We start from the raw sequence: 21,308 nt of genomic DNA on the forward strand, positions 1-21,308 counted from the left end.
CAACCCGTGTGTCATGCAAAAAACCGATTTTCCAAAAAATTATCTATCGATCAATGACGATCGCCCATTGCATCGACTGAGGCAACCATCGGCCGATCAATAAACAATTTGCGAAACCACTAATCTACAGAACTCACAGAGTTTCGCCTTCCACTATTTAGAATAAAACCAAAAGCAAAGCAAACACTATGCACCCAACCAATCACAGATCTTTTATCGTAACCAATCTAGAACCCACCGAAGAGGTTCAGACCATCAAGTGAAGACTGAATCTCTAAACGGGACAGACCACTACACTGAAAAAAGGGACGCGATAGAACTCGTCAAGAGCATTGATCGCCGGACGTAATGGTGCGATTCCAAATTATCGGTGTCAACAATCGAACACCCTTCTTCAGACTAGCCTGAACATCATGACCAAAAACCCCAAACCAGCAAACAATCATACACAAGAAACAATACCCAAAATAAACAAAACAAAAGACAAATAAAGAAAATCAGCAGGCTGAGGGGAAACTTAAAGACCAAAGCCTCCCTTCGCCGACCACCAAATAGAACTCTTCACTCTCTTTGCTCGCTCCTCTCTCTCTTCTCTTTCTCTGTTCTCTCAAAGGATTCATCTTGAGGTATGCAGGTTCCATTACAGGAGAAATCCTAAAACAGGGGCTATTATGTTTAATAAATTTCCCACCATGATTAATCTTTAAAAAAAAAATAAATAAATAAATAAAAGACTAAGAATGTTAAGAGGTATGCAGGTTCCTCCCCTTTTATCTAATGTTAATTCAGAGATATATAGACTCATGCTTTTGACCTGCAAACATCATATATTAAAAGACTAAGAATGTTTCTACGTAACGTTCAAAGAAATAAATAAAAAATAATAAAATTTTTGGAAGATTTTCTTGGCCTTTTCACCTACCCAATGAAATAAATATTTTTTTTAATTTATATAATTCTTATAAAATCATATGAGAATTTAACTTTTTAAAATAAAAAATTTTAAACTAAAAAGAATTAAATTTTTATAAAATTTTTCATTTCTAATAGAGAGATAATGTATACACTCAATAATCTCAAGCTTGGTATGACTAAAATCTAACACAAGGATAAGCATGAGATTGTCAAAAGTCTAATACAAGCTAAGCGACAAGTTGGCGTTTATCGCGGTTCAATGATTGATTCAGTGACCCTATTTACAGACCATGTAGAGTTGCGTTGTGATTGAAAATTGCTGGTGGAGATGTTTTTAAACGTAAAAGTAGGCTGGTTTGGTTCAGGAAGCTTTGTTTTTTCACCGCTTAGCATAGAAACTACGGCTGCCATTGATGGCCTATCAGCAGCATGATCTTGTGCACATAAAAGTCCGATATTTACACATCTGCTTACTTCTGTCGAGGAAAATGAGTCCATCAATGCTTCATCTATCATTCTTACACCCTTGCTTTCAGACCATGATTGCCATGCCTGCAAAATATTTGCATTTTCTTCCCAATTAAGTTCGAAATCTAAATCAGGGAAAAAGAACAACATCAATGTGATTATAGTGCTGACTTACATAAGATAGAAGACTCATGTTTTGTTCATCATATTGGAAGCTGCTAGCCTTCCTACCACTGACAATTTCCAAGATCAATATTCCAAAGCCGAACACATCAGATTTCTCTGAAAATATGCCACCAAGCAAATATTCTGGAGCCATATAACCTCTGTATTTGAGAAGAGAACTAAAGTATTTAGCACTTGTACGTTATGCTTTAAGGACGATGTTACTAGCTAGCATGAAAGCGCAATCATTTTGGTAAATAAGATTGCTTACATTGTTCCTACAACCTTGTGAGTGCTTCCCAAATCTTGTGTGCCTTCAAAAATTCTTGCTAAACCAAAATCTGATATTTTTGGGTTCATCTTCTCATCCAAAAGAATATTACTCACTTTTAAATCTCTATGTATAACCCTTAAACAAGAATCACGATGAAGATAAAGCAGTCCTCGAGCAACTCCCATTATAATGTTGAAACGTTTAGTCCAATCAAGCTCAGCCTTTCTTGTTGTATCTGATCAATATATATGATAACATAAGTTCATTTTACACGCACTACAAAATAAAATGATTATAAGAAATTAGAAAAGAAAAAATCAGAAGGAAAACCAACCAAATAGATAAGTATCTAAACTTTTGTTCGGCATGTATTCGTAAACTAATATCTTCTCTTCTCTTTCAATGCAGCAACCTAAGAGTCTGACAAGATTTCTGTGTTGGAGTTTGGAGATCAACTTCATCTCATTCTTGAACTCTCCTATGCCTTGACTAGAGCTACTAGAAAGTCTTTTAACTGCCACATCCTTCCCATCTAATGTTCCCTAATATCCAAACAAAATAGCACTCCATGTTTTATTTTCTCTGATGAAGTAAAACGTTTTTGCCTTTGGAAAAAAAAAAATTGAAGTACTTACCCTGTAAACCGGACCGTAGCCTCCTTGCCCAAGTTTGTTCTCTATATCAAAGTTGTTAGTTGCAAGCAATATGTTATTGAAATCAAATAAAGGCAACTCTATTGAATCTTCATCTTCTAAAGGGCTTCTCCACATGATTGGTTGTGAATTTTCTCTAGACGTGTCACTTGGAGCTGCAAAATCAAAGCGTTTGTGTTTCTTTAGCATCCATCAGTAAGCACAAAATTCAAATCAATAAGCTTAGCCTTTATTAGCACTTTAAGCTGCCAAACCTTTTTTTAAGGACTTTTTCTATAATGTCTTGTAAAACATTGGTTGTTTGTTACCAGACATCATATGAACATATCCATTTCAAATTCAACATTTAAGTCAAATCTAGTTTCCTGATCATTGTACAACATCATTAAAGTAGCAATCAGTTTCTTACCATTTGTTTTAGGCTTAGACCTTTTTTTCGCTCTCCACCTCATGAAACAACAAATCATGGCACCAATGAGGATGACAGATGAAACAGTAATAACACTGACAATGATCTTTTCATGAGTCTTCTGATCACCTACAATATAACAATGATCCCAATTGGTAATTGCTGTGCAAGAAAAGAATAAAATGGACACAGAAATTCACAAGTTGTTCAATTGTAATTACTTTCACCCAATTCTGTATGCGCAAGGCGAAGATTAAGATCTTGTCCACCAAAGGGTAACTCATGCATATCCAAAAGGTTTGTTGTCCAAACCAAACAGCCTATTCCATTTACATATGAATAACCTGAGCAAGAACAGTTACTCAAGCAACGCTGATGGCACTCGTTTTCGTCAAAAACCTTCAAGAATTCATGCAAATCAGGAAGTTTTAACCCACCAACCTTCAAGAATCCATCTGGTTTTCCTCCTTGTGCATTAACAGAACTTGTATTTCCCCCACAACTTAATTCAGTTCGCCTGATACATCCTCCGGTCCAGTTTCCATTCCTCCATTCATCGTCGGACTTTGGCACAAACCCTTTCAAGCATCTACAGGTTAGATTTGGTGCATATCTCTGGCAAACCCCAAACGGTCCGCAGGCTCCATAGACTTCACAGGGAGTGACTGGTGCCTCCCACCTTGCATACCAGCCCCTCTCTTTCACCCAACACAAGAACCTTAAAACTCCTGCTGGTGAAACCATAAACATCGAGTAACTGCAGTTCCTGAGTACACTAACAGTGAGATAAGCAATTCCAGGCTGAAGACCTTCTATAAGTGTGAGTCCACTTTGATAATCAGCATCCATTTCTGGTATTCCGATGAACTTGGTTTTGTCCCACGGCCCACTTCTCCAGTGAGGTTTCGATCCCTTCCAAACGAAGGCTTGTGGCGGTGTCAACGGTGGTACACCAGCAGTAAAGTCCCCAATAGATGGATCACTGTTACTTTTCCAGGAAGTTGCAGTAAGTCTCATCCCAGTTGTTTCATTGTAGGCTAACCATGTGCCTGGCAAGAGAGAATCAGCCGGATGCTGAGCGCTCTCCCATAGATCATCTCCTGTTATACTGTTCCTCAAAATGAAGTTTCCGTCATCTGAGAGTACAGCAATTGAACTATTCGATTGGCTAGAAATATTCGTCGACCAGATAGTGTTCCTCTGCCCATCCAGAAGCCTCAGATTCCCATCACTGCCAATTGTGAGACTCGCTGAGGAAGATGTAATGGGATTCTCTCTGTTTGCCACCCAAATCACAGTCTGAGGAGAAACTTCCGTAAACCATATTCCCACGTATTGATTACGAGAACTATTGTTAGGAGTAAAGAAACCCAACTCAAAAATTTGACGAGGAGAGTTTAGAGTTTGTTCTGGTGAGACAGCTCTGGTTGTAGTTATGTTATAAATTACAGAACAATACGCAAATGAGAACAAATTGAACAAGAAGAAACACAAAAATCCAGATTTCACCATGAACTCTCTTCTACCCATGCTATTTCTAAAATGCTATTACCATCTTCACTGACATGAAAATAATAGAATAATAAGATCGATATTATTACAAGAATTGATTAATCTTGACTGGAGCAGCAGTTTCCACTTTCAAGAAATACGAGTCTTCCCCACTAATAGAGAGCATAAGAAGAGGGAAATAAAGACATCAAATCGGAGATTCCGGCAATAATGGCATAAATCAAGTAAAGTAGGCCAACGATTTTGTCTTTAGGAATGTAATGATTCTTACCAGTAGACAAAATCAATCAAGTGGGAGACTTTGGTACAGGACTATAACCTTCGAAACCGGTGATGGGTTTCCTCCCACACCAGACTCTTTCTGTGGATGCTGGTGCTATTCTTGAACTCTGTCGAGAAAATGTTTTTGCTGATTGTTCAAGGAAACAACAGTGGAATACTTTAAATTCTTATTAATTAATAAATAATAAACTGCTAAAATTAATTAATTCTACAGGAATGATGTTATGGGAAATGATGAGGTAAGTCAATCAAGTGGTTTCTCGTCAAACAAATGGGTTTTATTTATAGCCATAGCCGATTTAACCTAACCCAAGCCGTTGAATTGTCTTATATGCAGGCACCTACAAATAAGTTATATCGACTTCATACGCCATTACCCATTAGAGGAAAAAGTTTTCATCTTTTTTCTAATATCTTAAATTAGGTGGTGACCCACCGGTGCACCGACGAAGTAATTGCCGAGGAGGTACGGTATTAAGCTCCAAGCTGCCTGAGCTCGTGGGCACCAGCCAAAAAGTCCCTACCTTTTGTTTATGGGGCGTCTCCTCTCGTGTTTTGATTCGAATGAAACGGCAGGAAGAAGAAGACGAGAAGTAGCGACTAGCTACAGTTCTTGCTGGTCAAAAAGTGGGTAGGGACTGACCGAGTCCAAAGAACGTTTGCTAACTTCTAAAAGTATGTGGGAACCAAAATCGCCGGATTTTTCCTTCTCTGGCATATCAATTTCCGACCCGCAAATATTGGTAGCAACCGTGTAAAAAACGCTGTGGCGGTCAACCTTTCACATTTTATTTGGTGGATCTTTGGCACGTGCTCACTGTGATGAAGATGGGTGAAAGCGAAGCTAAGCACCGGTTTCGCAAGTCGCAAATGTTTGTCAGCCCGAATATTTGTTTTACTCTTAAATCATAGAAATAAGTGAATTAAATTCATATAAATTTGTTGAAAATCAAATAATTTTTTTGAATATTTTTTATTAAGTTTTCAATTTATATTTATTTTTATAAATATTAATAAACATTTTAATTTTTTTAAAAAAATAAAATAAAATAAAATAAAATTATAATAATAAATTTATATATTATTATAGTAAAAAAATAATTTTAAAATAATAAAAAAAGAAAAAATAATAAAAATTATAGAATAGAAAGAGAAGTATTTAATTAATATAAATTTTAAAAAATAGAATAGTAAATAATTTTTAAAATTATAAAAATAATTTTTTTATATTAAAATAATATTTTATTATTAAAAAATATTAGATTAAATAAAGTTTTATTTGATTTTTGAGTAAATTATAATTTAAATTCTTGAATAAAAATATAAAATTTTAATTAGACTATATTTTTTAAATTGAATAAGGTATTATATAAATATTAACTTTTTAAATATTAATTATATATAAAATTAATAAATTTTATTTTAAATATACTTATATTATATTATATACAACCGATAATTAAACAAGTTAATTTTCATTAAGTAAATATTTTTTTTTAGTCTCCTTACCTCATCTCTTGCACAATCAGCAATCTAGAGGCAAAGCCAAGCAAAAACCAAAGCAAACCCACAGAAGCCATCAAAGGAAAGACGGCAAGGGAAACCATCCACAACAAGCCGACTAAAACTGTACAAGCAAAACTCCCTTCCCTTGCCTGGAGGCAGAGGAAAACACCAACAATATCACAGAACTACCAACGAGAAGGCGAAATCGAAAACCGGAGACCGAACTCTTTTCCGAACTTTCCTCTCTTCACAGACTTTCTGTGTATCTGCAGTCTTTTCTTATTTTCTTAGAGGATGCAATAATGACAAGACAAGACACACCATTTCTTTTGTTTTTTAGCTGTTTAGTCTCACTTTTTGAGTTTTTAATCCTCCGTTTGGTGAAGTTAAGTTTTAGTTTGGGTCACGGCCGGAAAGGGCAACATGTAGCCACTCTTCTTCCCTGATGGCCAAGTTTTTGGTGACGATGGCTGTGATCAGCTAATTGCAGGATAGTTGTTGTTATTCTCTCCTTTGAAAGCGTCAGCCCTATTCCCGAAGTCTTCCAACCAAGACTGAAGTTTCTCTGTTGTTGCGTGTTACTCCTTTTTCAATTGGTGTTACTAGTTATGATGGAGTGGCGCTCCTGTTGTGCTTGCCTTTTGTGATGATGCTCTACTTTTTCAAGGATTGTGTTTGTTCCCCTAGAAGATAACGTGAAGCGGTGGAACTAGCTGCGTTGGTCTCTTGGCAGACCAAGCAAGCGGTGGATTGAAAGAGCTTGTCTTGTTTCCTGAATTCTCCATGCGTTCCTTTCGTGACTCCACGGCTCTGATACCAAGTAGAAACGAAAACGCGCACGATTTAAAAATGAAAGTTGTTGCTTTTCATTACAGAAACGTCACCATATATACAAAGTTTATCCTATATAAAAAATCTTATAAATACAAAATTTTTATATAACTCAAAACAAAAAAAAATATTTATGTGAATTTCATTTCAAATTATATTAAAAGCGATAAGTTGAATAGGTCGATAAATCATTAAAGATGCCAGATAAATTAATAAGGTTTAGAGAGGTCGAATCCAAATCGAATAGATCGACAGAAGAGTTTGGATACAGATGAAATCATTCTCTAGTCGACCGTATCTCGAATCGTTTAGTTGATAAGTCGCTTCCAACAATTTTCAATCAATGTTTTTTATCAATTTGATTTGTGTAAGGTTTTGGATTGAGCAAATCCAAGTTAATGGAAAGGGAATGTTGTTTGTTTTAGATTTATTATTGGTAATTTTAAGGTATTGATGAGGTTGGCCTATTTGAGTGGTGATTAAAACAAAGTTTTTTCACTGTTTGATAGTCGTCAAAATTTTGTAAAGACTGGTGAAACAGGCAATGAAGTGTAAGAAACCTAAACATGATCCTTTCCTAGCTTTGAAAGAATGAAATTTGCCATGGTGTCGGTTTCTTCCTTCTGTTAGCTTTCAATGTTGAGCTTGTGAGATTGGAACTTTACACTTCTAGTTCTACATTCCTCTCTTATTCAATTTGTATTGTTTCTTAGAAAGGATGTTTCAATTTGTATTATTGGTAATTTAATAGTTTATTTATCTTTTATCTAATATAAATTATTAAAAATTCTTAAGTTATATATAATTTACATAATCTTATATTCACCTTATATGAGTGCATCTTTAATTTATTTAAGTAATTAAATAAATTAATTTTATTTCATTATAACATTTGAACATTGGTATTATGGACCTATGAAAATAGAAAAATTCTATGTTCACTTCATTAAAAATAATGTAAATTTTATTTTATAAATTATTATTTTTAGATGAATTAATAAGAATTTTTTTATCGTATTTAATAGTAAAATAAGAAAGTAAAAAAATTAAAGTGGACAAACAGAAAGAAAGTAAAGAGAAATGACACCACAAGCATTTGCATAAATTAATATTTTTATTTTGACGTGACTTGCATGCTTTTGTTTTTATAATTTTTTTTGTCTTTTATCATATAAATTAATTTTTTTTAACCAGCAAATCTACCCAACAAATTAATGTATTACATGACTATTTACATAGCTATTTAAAAAGACGGCAAGACTTGCATAAGAGCATTTAAGAGCATCCAACTCCGAAAGAGCAGTCACCCATTAGTCATATGAAGAAGTATTTCTCGAATAAAACTTGGCTATTATGTCATAAACTATATTACTCTATTGATGCATTAATTCAAATGAGACCAAAACAATGGGAATAATAAGTTGTAATAACAGCAATAATAGTTATAATGTCTAAAATTGGTGAAAAATCACACTCAAGTAATATTAAAAAGAGAAACTCTGCATCTATAGATCATAGAACAAATAAGCGGCTATGAGTCTACAATCAAAACTAAGTAGAGAGTCTCAAGAACTGCACAAACTTCTAATATTAAAGGAGAATAATTCTAAACATACTTGATCACCATATCCAACAAAACACTAAGTAGTATCATAAATTACTATAGCAATATCAGTAGAAGAAAACTGATCCTTCCAAACCGCATCAATATTAAATTTTAAGGTTTCATCCGGAGGAGATAAACATACTTCATGTCTAAATAAGCGTCGAGAATCATAGGATGGAGCAGCATCAAAAACACCATGTTATTGCTGAAAATATTTCAAAAAATCATTCTTAAAGACACTACCATGCCATCGGCTCAAAGAGAATCTACTACCTTTTAATCTCTACACAAAAGAGTAAAAAATTAAAAACAAGCATACGCCATGTAGAAGAAATAATATTTGAATATCGAGGATGAAGTAACCAATTAGCTTCAAAGCGAACAAAAAATTATGACTACCTAGAGAAAGATCTAATAACAAAATTAAAGATCTATAATTTGACTCTACTAAAGATTCATGGATAGGTTGAGCCCTTAAAAAACAATAACGCCACTCTATTAACACCAAATCCCTATCCAATTGTTGTTGTATAGGTTGAGTGCCAAAACGCTCGTTAAAGCAAATATATGAATACCCCTGCTGTGACAATTCCAACATAGCACAACATTAGATAAAAGTAATGAAACATGATATTTAGAAAACCGTTATTGTACATCTATCTAATTTATTTGTGGAAGATCAAATAACATTAAAATCACCAATACAACATTATAGTAGATATTCATTTCGTCATAAAGCAATCAAGTCATTCTATAAACAATTTTTATAAACTCTATCGGGACATCCATAAATAAAAGTTATTTTTTAACACAGCTCGGTAGTCATTAGAGTAATATGATGGTCCATGAAATTTTTATACCAAAAGCGAGGATCCAATCTAACCGAATTATTCACCAAATTGACAAACTGCCTTGAAAACCCAAACTATACATGAGGGATATTTACAAAGAAGTTCACTTAAAACTTGCACTGTTTTAGATTACCCAATTCCCTAGCAGTTCCAAATTAAAATCTTCATAAAATCTTTGTTAGCTGTAAGCCAGCCACCTCAGCGGCAGATAAGAAGCTAGTAAAATACTCCTTTGTTCGTACCAAAAAAACAAGAGTTGGGAAGCTAATTATTTCATAAAGACATTTCATCAAACATCTGAAGTGTTTTGTTCCATACATAAGATCAATTGGCCCAGAGAAGCAAAGAACCCATGTGGCATCTTGTAACTTGGACCACTGTCTATTCCTGTGCTTATTCCCTGCTTAGTCTCTCACCTCGAAAACTGCTAACTCCCATTTTACAACACTCTCACCACCGGTTTCATGATTAGTTCACCATCGCCTCTTTCTCGTCTATTTCACGTTCTGATTCCTTTTATTTCTGCTGACGTGTTTTACTTGATTCTTTTTTTCTCCTTTTTCATATTTTTTCCTTGATCGTGACTCTGCTTTCCACTTTTTTCCTTAATTAGTTCTGCGTTAAGCTTGTTATCTCGATTTTTAATTAATTAATACCATACTTGTATGCTTATTTGTTTTTTATGTAAATTTTATATAAATAGACTTGAAAGCCATTACCATAGCCCCTGAAGGTCATGGGGGTTCTTTTATTTGGCATTTCAGTAGCAATGGAACAGTATCTGGAGTTGCATGTTCAGCCAAACTACATTGCTACGCTCATGGATGATCCATGATCCATCAAGCTGTCGACGGATTGAAACTCCGTCACGTCTTTTTCTTATTATTCATAGTTGTGCTTTCACTGTGCTATTGATCTTCTCTATTTCGCTCTCTATTGCATGCATCTTGTTGATTTGTCAGTTTCTATTATCACAATGTCTTGTGATGGTGGTTCAGTCGATTGCCACTGTTGATTTTATATTGCTGCTCTAGCATATAGCTCATGAATCAGATGGTGTGGTGGCTTTCGATATTCCGGTGGAGTTTTGCATCGATTGGCTTAGATTAAGATGGTTGAAATCTAGACTAAGATTGAGATTGATTTGATTTATTGCTTTGCTGGATCGAATTTATAATTATTTCAACCTCTTGTTATACCATATCGAACATATTAAATGCAATTCAGTGCATTGGTAAAAAAAATTAAGTAAATTCGCTGAGGCAATGATTACAGGCATTAAATGGGATGTGAGCTCAGCCCATTAAATTGTGTTGAGATGGAGCTGTTATTATGAATGGTGGGGATTAGAATCTGTGGGTGCTTCCCTGAACCATGGGCCGATCTAAAGGATTTTGTATATATATATGGAAAGAATATTTGGAGGCTCCTAATCCACACGTGTCTAATCGCGGGTCCGGTTTGGACTAGTCAGACTAAGGTTGAAACTGCTCAAATGAAAGACAAGACTAAGTCAACCAATTTTAATTTTTAAATTGGACCCAAACTGCATATTAGGGGGGTCGATTCCGATTCTCTCCATGAATCGACTTTGAATTGGCTTGATTTAAATTTTTTTACTGGTTAATTTGATTCTCTTCCATTTTTTCAGTGTATCTAAATAAATAATATATTCTAAATTTTATATATTCTGATATATAAAATATTAATTTGATTATAATAGGATTGAATTATAATCAAAATTGAATTGAAATCGCTCAGTATTACCATTTTTAAATAGTAACTGTTTGAAACTGAACCATCGGTTTTCACCCGAAACGAGGCCGTGGCCACGTTTACACACGTGCTCTTATTATTCTCCATACTGCCCGAGTTTGCACAAAATATGAGCCAGAGCGTTCGCCGAGCGTCGGTCGTAGTCAAAACAGTTTCTGAGGGAAGTCCCAATACAATTTTGAACAGAAACTCCACCATTTAATAGTTCAAGTTTCACAGTTTACAATCAGATTCGTCAATTATATCTCCAAAGCTCAAATCAGAAGCGAAACCAAACGCGAGAGTCACAGACCTCTGGTTCCCCAGGCCCAGACCCAACCAGACTTTGCCGTCAGCTTTTGTTAACAATGACATCTATTTTTTTTTTTATTCGGAGTGGTTGAGATTCACAAGTATAAAATGTTTGGTATGCAAAGTCAATTTCTTTTAGTTGAGATTAGGACAGCTCAGACCCAATTCTCAATTGTCTATCCCTTGCAACTAACATTTAAACATCCCAAATTGATTTTTCTCATATGTTTCTACTTGTTCAGAATCTAGAATGACCTGCGGTTTACCATATTTCTCTCAACCAGCAGCCATAACTGCCCATGATCATTTTTAATTGCAGAAGAGGCCAAAACACAAATATTGATATTCATTTCTTGGATAGAGACAGAGTTAGTGATATATTTTACAGAAGGAGATGGGTACATTTTTGTCCTGAGCTGATCAACAAAACATTTGACTTCTCATTCTCTAGTCTTGTAATGAGAAAGCTTCAACTCAAACTCCATGTCATTGCTAGTTCTGGAATTTCTTGCTAAAAAGTTAATGGAAACAAATTCCAGAATGAAAATTGATTCAAAAACTCTATACAGATGTTGATATGTAATTGAATTACATAGAAAAATGATGCTAAGGGAAACAAAATGGTAATCATCTTCCATCAATCATTGTAACAGTCACATCATTTGAGGATACAATTTCCTGACCTTCAAGATAGATTTCAGATGTATCTATGGAGGAAGTTCTGACTGAAGTATAAGTAGGTTGTCTAGGCAATGGCAAGGTTGGACTATTGCTTTCGAGCATTAACGCGATAGATGACATTGTTGGTCTCTGAACTGGAGAATCTTGCACACATAACATTCCTACTTGTATGCATTTTAAGACTTCGTCCTCGCAACACGAATCTCGAATCGAAGGATCGACTAGCTCCATTGCTTTATCTTCATGCCAAAGCTCCCATGCCTGAGATCAACTAACATTAACCTTCTATAGATGAACAATGATAAGCTTAAATAGAAAGCATGGCGGATGTACTTACATAAGCGATGAGGCTGAGATGATCGGTTAAACGATAGCTGGTGTTCCTCCGGCCACTCACGATCTCTAATAGTAAGACTCCAAAGCTATAGACATCTGACTTTACTGAAAATAGGCCTTCCATTGCATATTCAGGCGACATATAACCACTGCATTTTGAAAAAGTGACACATTACATCAAGACTAAAATTGTTTGCCAGAATTGAATTATGGATCATCTGATAAGACAATTTGTACTTACTATGTGCCAACAACTCGATTCGTGTTCAATTCATTTTGGTTTCCCCCAAATATTCTGGCCATGCCAAAGTCTGAAATCTTTGGATCCATTTCCTCATCCAACAATATGTTGCTAGCCTTTAGATCCCGATGAATGATCCTGAGTCTTGAATCTCGATGGAGATAAAGAAGACCTCTAGCAATCCCTCCAATGATATTGAACCTCTTCTTCCAGTCTAATAATGCCTGCTTTGTGGGGTCTGTCGTTGTTTTCACAATAAAATGAAAATGATTTATGTCTCTTGACACGGAGTTTAAGCAAACATGCAAGTAAAAGAAATTTACCAAAAAGAAAGCAATCCAAGCTTTTGTTTGGCATGTACTCATAAAGCAGCATCTTCTCTTCTCCCTGAATACAGCAGCCTAGTAATCTAACAAGATTTCTGTGTTGTAATTTCGCGATCAATATGATTTCATTCTTGAATTCCTCTAAACCTTGGCCAGAGATTTTCGACAGCCTCTTTACAGCTATTTCTTCTCCTCCAGGAAGCTTTCCCTGTCATAAAAGTTAAGAGATAGTTATTATCTTCAATACTTAATCTCTGGTTTCCTAATTCCATGCCACATGAGTAAAATAAACACTCACCTTGTAGACAGGACCAAATCCCCCCTGCCCAAGTTTGTTTTCTTCAGAAAAATTGTTTGTAGCTTCTGCAACAGAATTGAAATTGAACAATGGCAAATCAGGACCATTTACTGGGCTCCCATCAATGACTAGGTCAGCCGGTCCAGACATCTCCGATGAATACTCTTTACTCTTGCTCATGTCTGAAAATAGTACCTCACTCTTTCTCGTCAATGAAACTGAGGCAGCTGTGGGCAAAACAGCAGCTGAGAAAAAGGGTAACAAAGAAAAATGTTAGAATATGCTCCCCAAGGTGCCTCTTGCAACCTTTTAACTTTAACTGAACAAACAAGAAATTTAAAAATCCCACCTTTGAGATTTCTTTTTAGGCACCAGAGTAGCCATACAGATATAGCTAAGAAGACAACTCCAGCCACAACAATCACTGCAATCACAGCTGCAGACAATCCCTTTTTATCTGCATTAAGTAAACAAATCAGAACATCAAAGATTGTTCCAAGATTTCTTATTTTTCTCTCTTTTTATTCATAAACATTACTGGAATTCTAATACACACACACAACAAAAAGAAAAAAGGAAAATGGTGTTACCAAATTCAGAACCAGCGAGACGAAGTTGCATAACAATCCCAGGTTTGCCAAAATCCTGGACATCAATCAAGTCGCCATTCCATATCATGCATCCAATATTTTCAACTCTTGCATAAGCATTACACGAACAGTTGCTTAAACACCTTTTCTTACAAGCATCCAAGAGATCCTGAGCGAAGACAACAGCAAAATCTGGCAATTTATTGCATTTTAACTCTTTAAACCCATCTTCTTCTGCTGTGCTGATATTCTTCTGGCACTGCAATTCTCTACTTCTCACACACCCATCTGACCAATTTTTCTTTGCCCATTGATCTGGATTCCTCGGAACAAACCCATCCATGCATCTGCATTCTGGGTCAGCTAATGCTCTACAGACCCCAAAATCGCCACAATAATTGTAAAGTTCACAGTTATTTGCTGGCTGTTTTTGCATCTCATCCCAATTCTTTTCGCTTTCATTCCATTTCAACTGTTCTTCATATCCATCCCAAGTTATTCGAAACCTCATCAAATCAGAACCATTTGATGGATTATACGTAAAGTAATCATTTCCATTTTCGTTGTTTATATACTTAAATCCATATCTGTAATTAGCTACTGCTGTCATATTTGGCACGCCCGTAAATATTTGTCCATTCCAGTACCCGCTTCTCCATCGCCTTCTTGAATTCTCCCACAAAACCATCTGTGCTGCTCCGGTAGAATCAACTCCCATGGTGAAGTTTCCCGGTGAAGGATCACTTGCAGATTTCCAAGAACTGAAGTGCTTTTGCTCTCCCGATGAAGCTATAATTTTCATGTTTGGCAAAAACGTATCCGTCGGATAATTAAAGCTTTCCCAATAGGCAACGTTATTAAGACTGCTGGATAGTTTGAGATTACCATCGTTTTCAAGAACTGCAACTGAATCGTTAGCTCGAACTGGAGGATTACTCGCCCAAACTGAAACATTGTTTCCGTCCATAACTATCAAATTCCCATCTTCATCGAATGTGAAGACCCCTTTTGTATCAGAAATTGGTTTGTCTCTATTAGCGACCCAGATGACAGCCTGACCAGGAATCTTGTGATACCTTATACCAACATATCGGGAAGAAGAATTTGCAGGGGAAAAGAAACCCAGTTCAAAATTTTCATCAGCTGATACTAAGGTTTCACCATCTTTGAGAGATTGACCTTTTGTGATTCTGTCAATTGCATGGCAGAAGAGAACCAGAGAGAACAGAGAATAAAAGAATGAGAAAAGCAAAACGGATTTCTTGCTCATGAAACCCATTGTTTTGATTCAGTGTTTAAGAAAAACAAAGATCAAGAAGAGGACAGAAATCTAGAAGAAACAGAGAGAACTGGTTAAGGTTGTTCACATTCAAAAGAAGAGCCTCAAAGGCTGGCCAATGGTAGTGGTTTTGGTGGAAGCTTGACTGCAGCATTAAGATGACAAGTTAGACTTAAAAACCTTTCCTTGATGGAAAGTTACAAGAAATGCCGCTTCTTGGGGATTATTTATAATTTGGATTTTTTATATATATATATTTATTAATTTTAAGGTAATTTAATAACCTGAGTAATTTAATTTTTATAAAATAATAACTTGACTGGGAAATCTTGTTTCCAAGTTTTGACCAATAAAATACACAAGGGAAATATATAATTTAATTATTAATTTAATGGGGCAGGTTTAGGTCAAGAGATTTCAAAATCACATGCCATTGACATTGTTTCATAGCACAATCTTTTTATAATAATGATTTGTGGTTTAGAATAAAAAAATAAGTAGTATGTGACCTCAGCTAAAAGAAAATTCCTAGTTATATAGAATATATAAATTATTTTATTTAAATTTAAATTAATAAATTATTTCAATAATTTATCAATTATTAGTTAAACGGATTCTAGACATTATGTATGCAAAAAGTTCTCCTTACAATTTTATTAGCCATAATAATAATAAAAATTATAACTTTTTTAATAAAATAATTTAAAAAATTAAATTTAAAATCTTTTAATATTTAATTTTGGGCTATATTTTGGTTGTATGAAAAGCATCTATGAACTTTTGGATGCTCCATTTTAATCAAGCGCTTATCCTTCCTTTCTAAGAACTTTTTTGCTGGCACTATTTTGACTTCTCCATACTATGAATCCTAACTTCAAATCTCACTTTCATCTTATAATTATTGATTTTTTAAAATTTAGAAAATAAAATTTTATTAATTTTTTGAAATTTGATAATAAAATTTTAAATTTGGAATATCACATTTTCTCCTTTTATTTTTTTTTTATCTGTTAATGACGTATAACCGCTTTTATACTATAGTGTCACATGTCTCTGTCACTCAGACTGTACATATAGAAAAGTCAAAATACTTTTCCATACCGGACAGCTATTTAATTCTCCCGACATACATACTGATAAGATTGTGAGGTGATTGGACTGACTATTATGCCCCACGTCATGTTACAGGGCTAGGTTGTCTCCTATTGGACCCACGCTTATAATCGATCTAGCCTGCTCCACGTTGCCAGGTCAGGACTCGCGAGATTGGACTATCTACTTGCATGTGGCCTTATAGGTTTTGGGCCTGCATTCTTTTTTAAAATCCAACATCGTCTCAAAGTATAAAAAGTTCGACATTCATAATTATTAATCTCAAATTTATAATTTTGTACCAAATTATATCTCCCTTCATAATTTATTAGAGGAAATTTTATTATTTATTTCTCAAATTTTATTATTAGTAACAGTTGAGTTCTTATATTTTAAAAATTAAACTATTTAATTTCTTGATTTTATTTCTCACAATAATTTCACCTCTTTTCTCTTTTTTTTTTCTTATAATTCTTTTTGGCATACTCTTCACTTTACTAAATAGAAAAATAAAATGGGCTTGGAGAAATTTCTGAAGTTGGAAGTACCAAAATAATAATAATTTCTCCAAAATAGCTGCACCTATGACTAAGTTGACAAAAAAAAATCAGAAATTTGTCTGGTCAGATCAGTGTAAGGAAAGTTTCGAAGAGCTAAAGATAAGACTGACGTCATCACTAGTGTTAGCTCTACCTACAAATAATAGGATTTTACAGTGTTTTATGATGCATCCCGAATGAGACTAGGTTGTGTGTTGATGCAGAAAGAAAGGGTAATTACTTATGTTTCTAGACAGTTAAATAAGCATGAGTTAAATTATCCTACACACAATCTAGAGATGACAGCTGTAATCTTTGCACTCAAGATGTGAAACCATTACCTGTGTGGGGTAAAATGTGAGATCTTTATAAATCATAAGAGTTTGCAATACATCTTGAGTCAGAAGGAGTTAAACTTGAGGTAGAGGAGATGGGTAGAACTACTAAACGATTATGATTGTAAAATCTAATATCATCAGGGAAAAGCAAATGTGGTGGCAGATGCCCTTAGTCGGAAATCACTTGACAGTTTATTCCACATCTCAGTAGAGAGAACACTAGTGGTGAAAGATTTTTATAGGCTTGTTAGCGAGGGCTTGCAGTTAGAGTTGTCTAGTACAGGTGCACTAGTGGCGCAGATGAAGGTGACACCTGTGTTTCTGGATCAAGTGGCATATAAACAGCACGAGGACCCCGAGTTCGTGAAAATAGCGAGAGCTGTTCAGAAAGGCAATAATGGTGATTTCAAATTCTACAACAAAAGAATTCTCCGTTACGGGAATAGATTATGTGTACCAGATGACATAGGCTTGAAAGGAGACATTATGAGAGAAGCTCATAATACTATGTACAGTATTCACCCTGAAGCCACCAAAATGTACTAGGATCTAAAGAGAGTTTATTGGTGGCCATTGATGAAGAGAGAAGTGGCTCAGTTTGTATCCGCTTGCGAGATATGTTAAAGGGTGAAATTAGAACATCAGAAGCCAACTGGAATGCTTAACCCACTACCGATTCCAGAGTGAAAATGGAAAAACGTGACGATGGATTTTGTGGTGGGGTTACTAGCAATGTCCAACAGACATGATTCTATATAGATAGCGGTGGATAGATTGACCAAATCTGCTCACTTCATCCCTGTCAGGAGCGGTTACTCGGTGGACAAACTGACGCAGATATACGTGGAAGAAATCATCAGCTTGCATGGGACCTCGTTTCTATAGTGTCAGATAGGGGACCTCAGTTTACCTCCAAATTTTGACGGAGTCTGTAAAATGCCATGAGCACAAGGTTTGACTTTAGCACTGCCTTCTATCCACAGAATCATGAACAGTCGGAACGGACCATCCAAACTATATAAGACATGTTAAGAATGTATGTGCTAGATTTTGGTGGTTCTTAAAAGTAACATCTATTATTGGTAGAGTTTGACTACAATAACAGTTACCATACTAGCATTGGGATGACTCCCTATGAAGTTTTATACGGGAGGAAGTTAAGATCTGATCTCGCCCTATAGTATGAGAAATCCGACGATAATCAATTATCAATCTCAAATTTATGATTTTGTACCAAATCATATCTCACTTCTCTAACCAAATCATATCTCACTTCATAATTTATTAGAGGAAATTTTATTATTTATTTTTCAAATTTTATTGTTGGTAATAATTGAGTTCTTATATTTTAAAAATTAAACTATTTAATTTCTTGATTTTATTTCCCACAATAATTTCACCTCTCTTCTTTTCTTTTTTTTCCTTATAATTCTTTTTGTCATACTCTTCACTTTAATAAATAGAAAAATAAAATGGGCTTGGAGAAATTTCTGAAGTTGGAATTACCAAAATAATAATTATTATTATTATTATTATTATTTACAGAAAGTTGACGGCTAAACATATGATGTCAGACGCAGGTAAGGCCGCCACAGACCATCAAATTGGAAAATTCATATAAAGAACACCACTGATGAAGAATTTTCAACAATTTTAATTTATTAGCAAAAAAACGGTGAAAAAGAGACGAGCAAAGTTGCACGTGAAAAAGATTGAATCGTTGGATTAATTAATTAATATTGAGTTAACAAGTTGGCTGATTAAGATTAATTATTAAAATTTCCCTTATTTACAACCTAAAGTTGAATCTTCGACAGTCCAACTTAGGACTGAATAGAACGAAGGCATGGAACACAGAAGCCGTTCCAGAACATTTTATGTGGGTCCCCTCTTCGAGCAATTATTCAGTGACATGAATTATATGATATTTTTAATTAATAAAACTAAAATTTTTATTATTTTAATATTAAAATATACCAATTAAATAAAATAATTATTAATCTATTAAATATTTTTATTCACAAATCATAATATAATTAATATAAAGTACCACTTAATACTTTCTATTTACAATTTATAGGAAGAGCTGTAAAATAAAGTATTATTTTGATTCAAAAATTAAAATCGAGTCATCTGATCTAATTTTATTTAAATTTTTAGTTAAAGTTTAATTATGAATGTGAGATTTAATTAAAAATTAAAATTATTTTAATTTAATTCAAATCAAATTGAAATTATTAAAGTTAGATGGGAATTAAAAGCAACATGGTTTTGCAGACTTATCAATGCCAGAAGCTTGAAGTAGAAAGTCTAAAAATGGGTGAGACTTAGCTTTCTTGTGAGTTGAAATTGATGGAGAAATAAGCAAGAAAAAGAGCAGTAAATGTTAGGAAGAAAGATGTTGAAGCTAAGTATCAAATAAACTAATTGATAAAGTATTATTTAAATTTCGTTAAGAGTTTTAAACAATATCTCTCGATTAAGAAAATATTAGAGAAAGATGGATTAGAAATCGAAAAATTTTATTGAAATTCTTTAAGAATTGAAAAACGACTCTTTAATAAATAATAAAAATTATTTATAATAAAAAAAAATTTTAATGTGTAAAATTATAAAAATATTTAAAAAATAATTAAAATATAAAATTAACTTTTAAGTTATAAAATTTTTATATCGAACAAAGTGAAAAGTGATTTTTTAATAGTCTGACTCATACTTTTAAAAATTGTGCGTATCTAAATTTTTTTTTTTAAAGTTATTATAAATATCTATCAGATGTCGACAGTAAAAATTAAATCCGATTTAAATCTATTTTAAAATTTAAGATTAATCGTTTTTTATATAAAAGATAATCCAATAATCCATTTCATAATAATAGGTGAGAGCTGTGATACAGATGTATCATATATCAAAATGAAACAATTTCTGAAATAAATTGATGATCTTGTTGATATGGATTTGCTAAATTTAGAAAAATTCAACATAATATGGAAAAGTGAAAGCTGATGAATTTGTTCTAGTAATTATCTCAAGTGTTCAAATTTGAGTAGAAAAGATTTGAATATCTGTTGCATATAATCACTACATAAAATCTTCTCATTGAATTTTTTATGAAGGATTTTTATTAGCAACTAATTAGTGGTGGCGTCAATATTGGGCAATTGGATCTTGCTAATTTCTTAACCATCCAACCACTATCGTTGATTTATGGAACCACAAGGACTGAAATTTTCTTTTTTTTTTTTCTATATCAATAATAAGCACAAGTTTTCTTTTTTCTTCCAATAACCAGACAATATTATCAGAACACAGTGAATATTACATTCATAGGAAATGTTAATATAAAGTAGGCCCAACTCCTACACAATGCATCAGGTTTCTAAAGCTCAAACAAGAAAAAATACAATTGAAGCCCAATCCCAGAGGCTCAGCAACATGGCTCGGATCTGAAAGAAGATCCGATGGTCCACAGAGAATTGGATTGAAAAAGGAAACACGGTAATATTAATAGGAAATTCTTATAATTAATATATAAGAATTAAGATCAGTGTTTAGTTAATTAAGAACAAAATTTCCGAATGGTAAATTTAAAATATGAAGAAATTTCTGCAAAGGAGAAAATTTTTTGTCTACGATAAAGATACTCTTAGGCCACCAACAATAGAAAAGAAGCCTGACCCATCACTGCCCGCTGTTAAGATAACGACCATCGTCTAGTTACGTTAAAACGTGCCGTTTAATTTAATTCGATTTAATTTATATATATTTAATTTTAAAATAAATTAAATTAAAAAATTTATTAAAAAACAGCTTTTAATTTTTAAAATTGGCTTTGGACCGTTCACTTTTTTAAAAAAAATTAAATTAAAATAAAAAATTAAGTAAATTCACATTATTAACTAAAATTATATCTTATAACGATTAATAAATGAAAAAATATATTATAATAAATAAATAAATTTTAATTTTTTTAATTTAAATAGAATCTATTAAAATAAATAAAGTTATTAAAAATTATATAAAATAAAAAAATCAACATCATTTATTTT

General features: G+C 33.6%; 2 protein-coding genes across 8 annotated transcripts in view; both read right to left on the reverse strand.

Annotated features, from left to right (window-relative positions):
- LOC110607624 (G-type lectin S-receptor-like serine/threonine-protein kinase B120) overlaps positions 1–15,473 on the reverse strand; it is a 31,577-nt gene extending 16,104 nt beyond the window's left edge. For 4 of the 7 annotated variants that reach the window (XM_021746777.2, XM_021746775.2, XM_043951939.1 and 1 more), the window contains exon 1: positions 15,066–15,473. In XM_021746777.2, the coding sequence (XP_021602469.1) occupies positions 15,066–15,290 (225 nt within the window). In that variant the 5' untranslated portion in view covers positions 15,291–15,473. Of the gene's footprint in view, positions 1–11,857; positions 12,482–12,557; positions 12,706–12,797; positions 13,036–13,120; positions 13,332–13,421; positions 13,667–13,770; positions 13,879–14,011 lie in introns of those variants that run through there. The other 3 variants (XM_021746776.2, XM_021746774.2, XM_021746772.2) reach the window with 3 other exon arrangements.
- Positions 1,009–5,369, reverse strand: LOC110607626 (G-type lectin S-receptor-like serine/threonine-protein kinase At1g61370). Its single transcript, XM_021746779.2, has 7 exons — positions 3,106–5,369; positions 2,885–3,013; positions 2,458–2,630; positions 2,157–2,364; positions 1,820–2,057; positions 1,559–1,709; positions 1,009–1,467 (listed from the first exon to the last, which is right to left on the reverse strand). Exons 1-7 carry the CDS (start codon positions 4,412–4,414, stop codon positions 1,162–1,164), a joined length of 2,514 nt encoding a protein of 837 aa, XP_021602471.1. The 5' UTR covers positions 4,415–5,369; the 3' UTR covers positions 1,009–1,161.
- Positions 15,474–21,308: the final 5,835 nt, after the last annotated feature.

The sequence above is a fragment of the Manihot esculenta genome, chromosome 16 (genome assembly GCF_001659605.2).
Source record: "Manihot esculenta cultivar AM560-2 chromosome 16, M.esculenta_v8, whole genome shotgun sequence".
Taxonomy (NCBI): domain Eukaryota; kingdom Viridiplantae; phylum Streptophyta; class Magnoliopsida; order Malpighiales; family Euphorbiaceae; genus Manihot; species Manihot esculenta.

Coding starts and splice junctions, on each gene's coding strand:
- LOC110607626 (XM_021746779.2), bottom strand. CDS start 4,414: ATGGGTAGAAGAGAGTTCATGGTGAAATCTGGATTTTTGTGTTTCTTC. Junction 2,365..2,457: donor GCTACGGTCCGGTTTACAGG/GTAAGTACTTCA, acceptor TTTGGATATTAG/GGAACATTAGATGGGAAGGA. Junction 2,058..2,156: donor TTTAGATACTTATCTATTTG/GTTGGTTTTCCT, acceptor TATATTGATCAG/ATACAACAAGAAAGGCTGAG.